Source organism: Castanea sativa, chromosome 5 (assembly GCF_040712315.1).
Source record: "Castanea sativa cultivar Marrone di Chiusa Pesio chromosome 5, ASM4071231v1".
Lineage (NCBI taxonomy): Eukaryota > Viridiplantae > Streptophyta > Magnoliopsida > Fagales > Fagaceae > Castanea > Castanea sativa.
In genome coordinates, this window is record NC_134017.1 from 2975737 (window position 1) to 2989920 (window position 14184).

General features: G+C 33.5%; 1 protein-coding gene and 1 long non-coding RNA gene across 2 annotated transcripts; both read right to left on the reverse strand.

Moving 5' to 3' along the window:
* Positions 1-7091: 7091 nt before the first annotated feature.
* Positions 7092-12151, reverse strand: LOC142633326 (uncharacterized). The gene is made up of 3 exons (XR_012843883.1): positions 10679-12151; positions 9824-9926; positions 7092-8052 (listed from the first exon to the last, which is right to left on the reverse strand). It is a non-coding gene; the product is annotated as an uncharacterized LOC142633326 (long non-coding RNA).
* A 186-nt stretch (positions 12152-12337) lies between these two features.
* LOC142633325 (UDP-glycosyltransferase 79B7-like) lies at positions 12338-14164 on the reverse strand. Its single transcript, XM_075807553.1, has one exon. It carries the CDS (start codon positions 13947-13949, stop codon positions 12567-12569), a length of 1383 nt encoding a protein of 460 aa, XP_075663668.1. The 5' UTR covers positions 13950-14164; the 3' UTR covers positions 12338-12566.
* Between the last annotated feature and the right edge of the window lie 20 nt (positions 14165-14184).

The following is a 14184-nucleotide window of genomic DNA, read 5'->3' on the forward strand; positions in this document are numbered from 1 at the left end:
GTAACCGGTAGCTTTTGAATAATCACTATACAACTTAAGATTATAAAACAAGCAGCATTAAACTCGTGTCATAGTTTCAATTCTTTGGGCTCTGAAAGAAAATAAAGAAAAAGGTAGTAATCATAGCACCATTTAAGCCCTACATGGTTTTGAGCTTGCAAGTTTACTTTTCTTAAAGAAAAAGGCAGTAACCATAGCACCATTTAAGCCCTCAATTCTAGCCCTAGGTGAAGGATGAGGTCGTGAGTTCAAGACCCACTAGATGCGTGTTTAACTTACCAATCAAAAAAATATTTACAACAACAAAACAGAGCACCATACCATGCCTTACATGCTATACAGACATGACACATCATAGGTCTCTAATTCTAACAAGGTTCTAGTCCCTATTTATTTACTTCAAGCATTCTGACAGTTAAAACTTAAAAAGTGATTTCCAGAAAGCAAGTGGTGCTTGCAACCTGTTAAGAGGTCTTTTTTTAATTAAAAAAAAATGGAAACTGAATATATATATATATATATATATATATGAACTCTATATATATATATATCTCTCTCTCTCTCACGGCCCTTGAACCAAGGAACTTGCCTGAACACATCTGATTTGGACATCTCTCTTTCCCACAAGAATGACTTCAATCACAGGATATCTCATAATACTATTGATGAACAAAGTAGTTCTTATCAGCAACTGTTTACCTTACTCTTCAGACAGTCGTTTAATGCTGTAAGAATGGACCATCCATACAATAAACATCTAGTTCAAGGTGGAAAGACTGAGCTATAAAAAGACCCAAGGTATTGGACATGCCAGAAAGAAGACTATAATGTAGACTGATAAATGGAACAATCTACATAGTAAAATGTACCAAACAAGATGATAATTGGGGTTCCAACCTAAAAATGAAGCTATGAACGGCCATTGAATAAACAGATTGAGATATTAACATCCATGCTAAATTAATGTTTTCTTCCTTCTTCCTCTTTCACATATTTAAGACTATAAATATTTTACTACATTGATGCCTTTTGAGACGTAGACACAATACTTCAACAAAATTTTATTTATCTCTATCATATCAAAAGACATAGAAAAAAAAAAAAAAAAAACAGCTAGATGCATAATAGGAGAAATTGAAAAATTTGTCTATGTATGCTTGTGCCTCAGGTTTAGGAGGATTTATGAATTTATGGTTTAGAACCTTTAGAAGGAAAGGGTTAGGATTCAAGAATGACTAGGGTTTTTATAGGGAAGAGAAAAGAATTGATTTAGGAATGCAAACAAGTAAGAAGAAACAGAAACTGAATCTGCCCACAATCTGCCTCAAAACTAAACCCTCAATGAATTGAACCAAAACCCACACATAAACACCCATAAACTAAATAAAACTTATTAATAAAATACTAGCCTCATCACACGCGCAAAGCGCGTGCGATGAGGCTTTTTTTTTTTAGCGGTTCTATTTTGTAGAAAAAAAAATTGTGTTTTTTTTATTTTATAAATATAATTTTTATTTTGAAAATCGAATTTATAAGTAGATAAAGTAATTTGAAAATTAACAGGAAAGTTATCCAATTTTTTAGGCAATGTTTTAGTGGGAGTTAGAGTTGCACTTTTACCAAATTGTTCTTTAGTTTTGTCTCTACTTAAACATAAGGTTATAAGGGTAATTTTAAACTAAAATAAAAAAAGAGAAATCCAAACAGGGAAAGCCCCTTAAATAATAGTATAGAAAACCCAACGCCCACAGCTATGGAGTCTTTTGGGTAAATATTGGTAAAAATCAAGTTTTTTGGGGTTATAGTCACTGTTCAAAGTTATTTGGGGAAATGAGGAGAGAGAGTGAATTTCGGCAACAGTGTTGCCGAAATTCGAAGAAAAGTATGAGAGAGAAAATGCAATTTGAGGAGAGAGAAATTTTGAGAATTTCGGCAACAGTGTTGCCGAAATTCCTTCTGCCTAGCCTGCCCGCGTGAGTGCTCAAAAGGAAAAAATAAAAACGGTTTGCGGCAATCCCATTGCCGAAAATGGAGGGAAAAGGAAAAAAAAAAAAATGTGGCAATGGTAGTGCCGAAATAGTGGGGGAGAAAAAAAAAAAAAAAAAGAGAAATGTGGCAATGGTAGTGCCGAAATAGTGGGGGAAAAAAAAATGTGGCAATGGTAGTGCCGAAATAGTGGGGAAAAAAAAATGAAATGTGGCAATGGTAGTGCCGAAATAGGGGGAGAGAAAAAAAAAAAAAAAAAAAAAAGGGAAATGTGGCAATGGTATTGCCGAAATAGTGGGGGAGAAAAAAAAAAAAAAAAAAAAGAGAAATGTGGCAATGGTAGTGCCAAAATAGTGGGGGAGAAAAAAAAAAAAAAAAAAAAAAGAGAAATGTGGCAATGGTAGTGCCGAAATAGTGGGGGAGAAAAAAAAATGTGGCAATGGTAGTGCCGAAATAGTGGGAGAGAAAAAAAAAAAAAAAGAAGGAATTGTGGCAATGGTATTGCCAAAATAGGGGGAAAGAGGAGAAAAAAAAAAAGAATTATGGCAATTGGATTGCCGAAATAGGGGAAAGAAAAAAAAAATTGTGGCAATGGTATTGCCGGAAAGGGGGAAAAAAATTGTGGGTATTGTGGCAATGCTATTGCCGAAAATGTGAAAAAAATTATTAAAAAAAAGAGGAAAATCAATTGTGGCAATGACATTGCCGAAATAGAAGGATTCTTATCTACATCTTCAATTTCAAGTACATATATTCTAACACGTGAAAGTTATATAAAAAAAATATTTTGATGTGACAAGACTTGAATAAAACATTGCTGAGATTCTTTGCTAAGAATCAAACAAGACTTGAAGAATAATTTCTGCAAGAGAAATATGATTGATGTAACAAAAAGCCTGGAACTCAGTTAGTCTCCGTGACAAATGAATTTTTTTTGTCTTTTATTTCACATCTTTGTAATAAAAGGCAAGCCTTCCTTTTCACAAAACACTTCTACATCTCTGCTTGAAGTTTTCTCACAAAAGACTTCTATCCCATTGTTCAGTTTTTCTTCAGTTTTGCTTCAGCATACACAATTGTAAGTTTTGGGTTAATGTAAGTTTTTTTTACTTTTTGCTTCAGCGATTATGATTGTTGTTGTTGTTGTTGTCGTTGTTGTTTTTATTCAAATTTTAGATTAATAAATTTTTTATGGTTAGTACTACAAATATTTTTAGTATTGTTGTTATTTTGTGTTTATTTATTATTATCTAATTGTGTTTTTCTTTTTCTTTTTTGCAAGTATCACTCTATAATTCTCACTCTTTCAGTTGGTATCACAATTATCGTAAGTATCTGAACTCTCTATCTAATTAAATTTACGTATATGTTTTGTTAATTTTGAAATTATTTAATATTATTTATTGTTATTATTATTAGTAGTATATGACCACAAAAATTGTAATAAATTGTATTATTGTGATCTTTTTATAGTCAATTTTACTTTGTTATTATCAGTTATTACATCATTACTTGGAAAAAACTATATTGCATAATATGTTTGTTGATTTATAATAAAGATATGTATGTGTATTTTTTTTTTATTTAGTACAATAAATCCTACATTTGTGTTTCGTGGAAAAATTATATGCTTTATGTATGGTTATATTAATGTTATTATATTTTATTGTTGTTCTTTTGTTCTTAGAAGATATTTATGATTATCTGATTATGTTTTTTTTTCTTTCTTTCTTTCTTTTCTTGCAAGCATCACTCTATAATTCTTACATTCCTTCACTTCGTATCACAATTGTAGTAAGCTTCTCAACCCCTAATTTAATTGAAAATTATTTGCTTAGTTTGTAATTTTTTATATAGATGATTTGTAGAAAATGTACTTTCAGATATTGTAATTTTTTAATCTCAGTAGTACAATATATTAAAGATACTGTGAAAACGCATCTTCAGATATGGTTTAACTCATTGTAGCATTTAATGTAGGATATATTTGAAATGGAGCCTGGGTCATTCGATCATTCTCTGCCAACCCAACAACAATATCACATCTCTAATGATGCAATGGAAGGCAATGTACGTTGCAAGAACCAAATTTATTAATATCCTAATAATATCTACAATTATTCAATTTACATGAAAATAATTTCAACATTAGCAATATAACATTGTACATTTTTAAAAAAAATTCAGGTTTCCACGTTACGAGTGCGACCCCAACGGTTTGCACCCCCCGGCAGTTAGGCGAGCGTATCACCCCATATTTGCATCAATGTAGACTATACCGTGTTACCCGCCTACCACATATAGATATTGACTGGAGTCTTATCACTTCTTTGGTGGAGCGGTGGCAATCTGAAACTCATACATTTCACCTACCAAATTGTGAAATGTTGATTTAGGGGCATATACTAACCTTATTTTTTTGGGGGTTTTCTTATAGCATACATGTATATTTTAGGCTAATAAAGTAAGAATTTTTTTAAGAAAAATTTATGTCAATTTTAAAATTTATTTTTGCTATATGAAATTTTAGGCAAGACCCATAATTTAAAACATATCATACAAATCAGTTCTTGTTGCAAAACACATAATACAAAAACAAGATTTCATGAACAAATAATTTAACAAAAACAAAATTTTCATGCTTAGCTATGCCCCTAAAACATATCAACATGAATATTATAAAAAGAAAAGTAACTACTTAAAGAGATGTAACTCACCTTGTAAAATGATAACCACGGATAGGTATTTGCAAGTGTTGTTCCTTATAATTGTTTATAGAATGTATGGCACGCATGAATTGAAAATGGTTGATAGAATTATGAGGGGAATAAGAGTGAAGAAGAAGGCTGATATAATTTTTAGGGGGAAAAGAGTGGAAAATAAGAAACGTGAAAACTAAAGTAATATTGGTCTTTGTTTAAATAAGATGCAAATTTCGTATAAGTTAAATTCTTAGATTTTAAACTGTACTAATAGAAATTGACCAAATACAGCAAGGACCATCTCTGCAAAAAATCTCAAAGTGTCTCTGTTTTTTTGTTGTTTGCACCGTGCACATCAATCATTCTTTCTTCCATAAATTTCTCCCATGCATGGATAAGAATCTGAATAAGAATATCTATGTACTTTAAATTGTACTAATAAAAATTTACCAAATACAACACAGTTCATAAAAAAACAAAAAGTCAAAAAGATGAGGAGACTTGTCACAACACAGTTCATAAAAAAACAAAAAACCAAAAAGATGAGGAGACTTGTTACAGTGAGGAGGAATAAAAAGTAAAAAGAATCTCTGAAACCAAATTTTAGGCGTGATATGGTTTTATTGGGAATGATGAATGGAATCATTTCAGGCAGAAAATAAGAATGAGAGGAAGAGGTGAATATTTTCACAACAAATTATAAGTGTCAGGTTGTTACTAGTTGTTATTGTTAGCGCAAAAAAGTATCTTAGCGTTGGGTTCAAATTTGAACCAACAACAACTAACTACCTATGATTTATTGTAAAAATATTGTAAAAATAAAAATGTTGTGTACGATTTTTTTTCCTTTTATTTTGGCAATGCCACTGCAAAGAATCTACTTGCAAAATTCTCGGCTTTTTTTTTTTTTTGTTGTTTACATCGTGCACATCAATCATTTTTCTTCTATAAATTTCTCTCATGCATGGATTAGAATCTGAATAAGAATATTTATGTACTTTAAATTGTACTAATAAAAATTTACCAAATAAAACACCTTTCATAAAAAAAAAAAAAGCAAAAAATATGATAAGACTTGTCACAAAACCGTTCATAAAAAAACAAAAAGCCAAAAAGATGAAGAGACTTGTTAAAACATAGTTCATAAAAAAACAAAAGCCAAAAAGATGAGGAGACTTGTTACACGGGGAGGAGGGATAAAAAGTAAAAAGAATCTCTCGAAACCAAATTTTAGGCGTGATCTGGTTTTATTGGGAAGGATGAATGGAATCATTTCAAGCAGAAAATAAGACTGAGAGGAAGAGGTGAATATTTTAACAACAAATTAAAATTGTCAAGTTATTACTAGTTGTTATTGTTAAGTGAAAAAATATCTTAGCGTTAGGTTCAAATTTGAACCAACAACAACTAACCACCTATAATTTATTGCAAAAATAAAAATGTTGTTTACGTTTTTTTTTTCCTTTTATTTCGGCAATGTCACTACAAAGAATCTCTACAAAAATCTCAGTTTTTATTTTATTTTTTATTTATAGTACACATCAATCATTTTTTCTCTTCTATAACTTTCTTTCATGTACGTTTTAGAATTTAAGTACTTTGAATAATAATCAAACGGTACTTAAATTTGTTTCAAACAGACGGACAAGACAAGAATCAAACACTCAGCGTACTTGAGTTTGTCGTTTTCCCCTCCGGCAATTCTTTTTTTTTTTTTCTCTTCCACTATTTCGGCACTACCATTGCCACATTTCTCTTTTTTTTTCTTTTTTTTTCCCACTATTTCGGCACTACCATTGCCACATTTCTCTTTTTTTTTTCTTTTTTTCTCCCCCACTATTTCGGCAATACCATTGCCACATTTCTCTTTTTTTTTTTTTTTTTTTTTCTCCCCCACTATTTCGGCACTACCATTGCCACATTTTTTTTTTCCCCACTATTTCGGCACTACCATTGCCACATTTCTCTTCTTTTTTTTTTTTTTTTTTTCTCCCCTACTATTTCGGCACTACCATTGCCACATTTCTCTTTTTTTTTTTTTTCTTCTTTTTTTTTCCTCCCCCACTATTTCGGCACTACCATTGCCACATTTTTTTTTCTTTTCCCTCCATTTTCGGCAATGGGATTGCCGCAAACCTTTTTTATTTTTTCCTTTTGAGCACTCACGCGGGCAGTGGGCGAAGGAATTTCGCAACTCTTGTTGCCGAAATTCTCAAAATTTCTCTCTCCTCAGATTGCATTTTCTCTCTCATACTTTTCTTCGAATTTCGGCAACACTGTTGCCGAAATTCACTCTCTCTCCTCATTTCCCCAAATAACTTTGAACAGTGACTATAACCCCAAAAAACTTGATTTTTACCAATATTTACCCAAAAGACTCCACAGCTATGGCCCCATACCCAAGAATTATAGAATTTACTAAAATACCCTGGACTAGAGAAAAACTAAATAAAATTCTAATAACCTAATTATCTATCATGAACATTTATTCTTGGATTTTGACTTAATCTTAGGTTTCCAAGGAGATTATCGTTTCCTCTAACAACGTTATGGTTGCACCATCACCACATGCATGTGCAATCACATAGATAAATATGATTGATTTTTCCTGGCTTCTAAGATCCTGCATTACTTAAGGCACAAAATAAACCATTGTAAATTTCAATTGAACAAGTTCCAAAATGCAGATTCATTGACTTTACATGTCCATGACCAATCTTACAAAAAATTCATCTGTACGTACCACATTTTCAGTTTATGTTCTAAATAAAAACTGTCAGCATCATATTCCCTGTAGAGAACTAAGCATCGCATCCTCTAATAGAAATAAGATCACTTTTTTCTCAAAATTCACCCTCCTTGATTCAGATTAACTATGGTGTGTACATAAGTAACTAACAATCTCCTCTGTACTTCATGTTGCTTTTCAGTGACCTCACCATAGCCACACTGGATAATAACTTGCAAAAACTAACTCTTATGTAAAAGGGACATCCTACCAGAAAAAAGCAGTAGCAAATAAACAGTTAGGCAATCTCCATTGGCTTGCGCTGACTGAATTTTGATTTTTGAACTGCTTCCCTAAATATAAGTAGAATCTTGCTGACAATTTTGCATGAATCACTAGAATAATATAAGTTTTGTATTATCTGACAAACTATGCCATTGTTTATATATCACAAGAACCTATTTAATTGCACAGGACTTGAAAGGTTTACAGGACAACTTTTAGCAACAAATGGCCTAACCAACATAAAGGAATTGCCAGAGCAGTTATCCAATTTGGAAAATTGTATGAGTAGAAGTGTAAAGGCTAAAGAGACTTGTACCCGTTACAGTTCGTCGTGTTCAGTAACCACTCCTCCTGTCAAAAAAGAAATAAAGCAACCAAAATATATTTCAAGTGTTTCCTTTCAAGCAAGATGTAATTTAGAAGTATAAAGTATTAGATATTTATTCACGTACAAAATGGTTCTTTTTTTCTTGTACAAATCAAGTGCTATATGTCTTGTTTCAGTTCATCTCATTTAACGAGTTGATCCCATTGTATCTTTCCAATGTAAATAAAAGAACACCAAAGCCACAAATCGATGTTTACACCAACACAGTGTACCTTCCTCCCTCTGCTGGTACAAGCAGATCCTCATAATCCTTTTCATTTTTTAGATTGCAGATTAGACTTTGAGATTTGGATTCTTGCAACTATTTGGGTTTGAATGTTAGTTACAAAATTTTAAAATTTTAATTTGCTCTCCTTAATCTTGAACCAACAGAGCTTCAGAAGTAGGCAAAGAAATAAGCTACCAGAGGAAAAAGGAGAGTAACAGACTATTATCATGATTACAATTAATAATTTCAAATACTTGGGTTCATAGTTGGACAAAATATCAGCGTATATACTGCATGAACAAGTTTGAAATACAAACTTGTCACAATCTGATCTCCCATGCTATATCACTTGAGATTTGGATTCTCACATCTATTTGGGTTGGAATGTTAGTTTCAAATTTTTTTATATTTTCAAATTTTAATTTGCTCTCCTTAATCTTCAACAAATAGAGATTCAGAAGTAGGCAAAGAAATGAGCTACCAGAGAAAAAAGGAGAGTAACATATTATTATCATGATTACAATTCATAATTTCAAATATTTTGGTATCACAGTTGGACAAAAGATCAGCGTATATCATTTTGAAACACAAACTTGTCACAATCTGATCTCCCATGCTATATCATTTTTTAAGGCTACTGATGTTACAGAAGCTACTATAGAACAACAGATAATTGTCATTCCCCAATAAAGATTGAACAACAAAGAAGGAAAAAAATTACAAAGAAGAACAAATGTATCCTACAGCAACCCATACCCCAATGAAAAAAGCTCTCTCTCTCTCTCTCTCTCTCTTCCTGTGGAGATATTTATAACTACTTGTTGATGCATATTGCATATATTTAGTGAACATATATCAAGATAAATAAAGATCTCGTGGTATGGTGTTTAATTTTATCACTATGGATGGGAAAGTGAAACTTCCCAAATTATACGATGGCAGATAGCAAATGAGCCAAAAATCAAGAGGTAAAGTATAAATTTTAACCAGCACAGTATCATTTTATCCTTTTTTTGAAAACAAAAAAAAAAAAAAAAAAATTGGTAAGTTACACATGTAGCCAGTGGGTAATGAACCCACGACCTCAACCTGAAGCTCCATCTTGCTCTTACAAGGGGAGGATGTGTCATTTGAGCTAAAGCTCATTATACCCAAGAAAAGCATAAGCTTTAGCATAAAAGAACAAGTCTTTCCATAAAGACTGAAAAAAGACACCTCTTTAAAGAAAAATGAGATCTCTCTTCCTGCTGATTGAGTAGAATCCGAACCATGAACACAATTTTTTCTGAATCTAACCCACACAGTGCTCTTATACTGAAAATAAAACCAAAACTAATAATTATGAAATCCTACAAAGAACTATTTGAGAGATACAATCATGAGATTTTTACTAATTGAATACAAGGATCTAACATTAAAAGACAAAGTGAAAAGGGAGAAGGTAACATATACTTATAAGACAAACGAAAGACAGACAGAAAAAGAGATACAAGCACAAAGAGGATTAAAATGAGAACATAAATCACCTGTGGGGATGACTAATCCTTGTGAGCATCAGTTGGCCCAATTAGAGTGCGCCAATCGGCAACAGCATTTTCCTTCTCCAAAACCAAAACCAACACTGAACCACTGGTAGCACCAGAGTCATACAGAGAGAGAAAACATTTCCAAAGTAATTACTATAGACTATTCAATACCATCATAGAAGTAACCTTAGTACCTTACTATGCAAAGTAATTTCAAGATCATTCAAATTCAATATGATGAGAACTACAACGAAAACCAGTTGACAAGGCCATCAGTTTATGTAATTTATCACTCATTTGTAAAAATAGATAGCCAGAAATTCCAATACAAAGGGTGTGGAAAAGTTTGGGCAGGGCTCATGAGTCACAACAGAGACTTCTACCGGATGACTTCTTCAAAAGAACTCAACACCTCGAACAACAAGGCTCTAATAAGCTCCAAAGAATCATAGTACAGAAATTAATGGTTTCATGCGTTGAGTAAATAAAGCCATCAGTCAACAAATTAGTCAAGGAAATACTTAAAGCATGACTATGCTTTTCATAATTTTAGCATCTCAACCATTTCCATGGGTATTAGATATATATCTTTATAGCATATATCAGCACGATAGTGGTTGCTTGGTAAATTATTTTATGAGCTAGGAAAGATGTGACTTTCTTCAATCCAGCAATTTATCAAAAGGATGCAGACAACTAACATGGAGCTTGCCAAAGAATAAATGCCAACACTAGAACCGCAGGCAATCCACTCAAGAACCAATTTTCATGACCTTAATTTCTCATATTATTATTATTATTATTTTAAAGTAATTAAAAGTAGCATGTGACAAATCACAAAAACATAATAGATACCTCGTCATGTATTTGACAAGGCTAGAAAAGAAGCTCCTCGTACAGTGCTCAGCATAAAAGCTTGCAGCACTGTCCTCATCAAGTTGAACAATCCTCCCCTTGAAAATGATGAAACCAGATTCCAGAATGACATTCTTTATCCTATCAGTGTTCCCAAACAATCCATCTGGTTTTATCATAGCCAATGTTTTCTCATTCCGTATGCTCCCATTGCTTGAAGACCTGTATTCCCCAACCATTAACATAGCAGGCCAATAAGATTTAAAAATAATAATAATAAAATTTTGACAAGACGTCCACATAGAAGTCCCATGACAAAGTTTTCCTCCAAATGGAGACATCTCCTCTAAACTATTACATGGCATTTCAAACAACTGTCAATATGTATTTTAATCACATGACTCATTAAGGCATTAAAACAAACCACATGACCATTAAATAAGTCATGTAATTAAAAGCACACACAGATAGTCATTTGAATTACCATATAGTAGGTTGAAAGAAATTCATGTAAACTAGTTTAGAGGAAATTTTGTTGAAGATTCCACACCAAAAAAAAGTTGAAACGAGAAAAATACATGTCATTCACAAATTTCTTGTCAAAAAAAGGTTCAGATGAAGTTAGAAACAGAATTAGTGGCATCATTAAAACTGGGAGATGACTCCTAAATTTTGTTTCTTTCACCATCTCCTTTTTTAATAAAAAATTTCCTTTTCAAGTAATGCATAGGCATGTAAGCTCACAAAAGGATTTGGACCTCTTTAAATAAAATAAAATAAGACCCTAAATCCCATATAGAATCTCTTTCATGCTTTTTTTTCATTCTACGGATTTCTTAGTGAGTAAAGAAAACAGAAATGCACTTCAATTTCTGTATATTTTCCAACCTTTTTTGGACTCCCTAATATGATAAATGACACCATCTGAGTGCTTATTCTAAAGCTCATGAGCTACAATTCTTCTAGCAACCAAACTGAATACAAAAAATTCAAACAGAGTATTTGTACTCTTCAATGCTCTAAAATTTCCAGAAATTTTCTCAGAAACCAAACAAAGCAATTCAATACAACACTATCTGAGTACCTATTCTTAAGTTTGTGAGCTAAAATTTTCTTAACAAAGCATTTTCAAATACAGAAAATTCAAAACCAGAGAATCCATGCACTATAATACTTTGAATTTCCAAATGTTACTTCTCTTTTCTTTTCCCGAATTTTCTCAGCAGCCAAACAAAGTAATTCAATACGACACTATCTGAGTTCTTATTCTAAAGCTCATGAGTTACAATTCTTTAAGCATCCAAACTGAGCATAAAAGTTCAAACAGAGTATTGGTACACTTCAATGCTCTAAAATTTCCAGAATTTTTCTCAGGAACCAAACAATGCAATTCAATACAACACCATCTGAGTACTTATTCTAAAGCTTGTGAACTAAAATTTTCATAACAAAGCATTTTCAAGTAGAGCAAATTCAAAGCTTTTTTTTTTTTTTTTTTGCTGAATAAAAAAAAATTAATATTATGATGAATACGACTTGCACACTCCAAATCCTTTTTCTTTTTCTTTTTTTTTGATACCATCCAAATCCTATTATTAATTTGGCAACAAACTTTAAATATATTTACAACTTGACATACTTCTATTTGCAAAGCTCAAGTAGTAAAAATTGTATTTTCCTTAGCATTACTGTTATTTTTTTGCTAAAAGAGAAACAAAACACAAGGACAACCCAGAAAAGAAATACAACTGGATATCCAAATAGAACAACATTGACAAAGAAGTAGCATCCCCAAACTATAACACGAGTGAATCCTTCCTCAATTGAAACTGCTACTGCTCTTTTTAGTGCAAAGGATTACGTAATCGGGTTCATATGTAGCACTTAGTCAATCCATAAGACCTTGCAGGTTTTGAATGAAAGTGTCTAAATATCTCTCTTGCATGCCTTCACTAGTAAGTTCCTCCTTCAACTTGGCATGATTATATTTCACCAGCCCAGATATTTCACTGTCCTCGTCCATCACAGAGATAATGGCCTTACTTATGCTTTCCTTGGAAATCCACCCATTATCTTCTCTCTCCACCTCCACCGCAACTTTGAGTTGTTCCACCATTAACCTGGCACCCACAGTTTGATCACCAAGGAATGGAACGCATACTATTTGGCAATCACTCAAGAGAGACTCCCACATGGACCCATATCCACAATGTGTCACAGAACAGCCAATAGATGGGTGCTCCAATATCAATGTTTGTGGCACCCATCCCCCATACACCCATCCTCTCCCTTCAACCCTCTCTTCAAACCCATCTGGAAAAGCTTCTTCAATTGTTGCGCAACCATCTGGAGCACTCAGAGCCACCAAAAATGGTTGCCCACATAACTCAAACCCCAAAAGTAGCTCCTGAAACTGGTCCTTTTGCAGTTTATTTTGACTCCCAAATGCACAATACACCACAGTACCTCGCTTGAAACTGCATAACCAATTAGTCCATTTCTCGTCTAGCTTTGTGGCCGGAGCTTCAGGCAAGACAGGTCCTGTTAGCAGCACAGGTTTAGCATAATGCTGCCTTAAGTAGTCACAGTATGGCCCTTCAAACTCATGATATGTCCTAAGCGCCACGGCATCACTCCGAATCAAGCCATAGGTAATTCGAACATAAAGAGACATCTCTGTTCCATGAGGCTTGGCAAATACTTTTAGTTGCGCAATCTCATAGTCCTTGCACTTCATTCGCACGCACGAAGGAGGATAGCCAGGTGGCAGTTGCATGAAGTCTTGTACAGTCATGTCCTCTGGTTTGTCCTTGGTAGGAACCGTAACTGCTGGCGCTGCTGGGGTTACAATGGTGTAACATATGGCCTTGGAGCCAATTTGGTGAGCTAAGTCTGGCATCCAAGGGCTGAAGTTAAAGAAAACGAAATCAGGGTTGAGACTGGTGAGAATGGTTTGAACTTGGGGTTGGGTTTGGTCAAAGGCAAGAAGAAGATGACCAAGAAGTGGAGGAGGAATATCTGAGGTAGTGTTGGCAGCAGGGGGTAGTGTATGTAGAGTGGGAACAAGAAGGGGATAGAAGGTGATGAGGTTTGGATAGAGGACGAGATGTTGTACCTTTGGTTGTGCTCCTTTGGGGAGTAAGAAAGATACCCTATGGCCTCTCTCTGAAAGCTTGTTTGAGAGGTGCAGGTAGGGAGTGATATGGCCAAAGGCAAACCAAGGAAACATGGCTACATGAAGAAGTTTTGTTGTGCTTCTTGAATTGCTCATCCTTTTGTGGTTTTCAACTTTTGATTTCTCCTCCGGCTTTGGCTTTGGGTTTTTGATCTATGGTTGTAGTGTGTGTGGGTTTCGATCTGTCACTGTGGAAGCCGGAGAACCGATCTCTAGTGATGATGAACGGAGGTGGGGGAGAGGTAATCCATCCCTACGGTGCTGTGGCAAATTTGACAAAAAAAAAAAGTAAGGACTAGAAGTACATGCCAAAATAAAATTATAAATATGC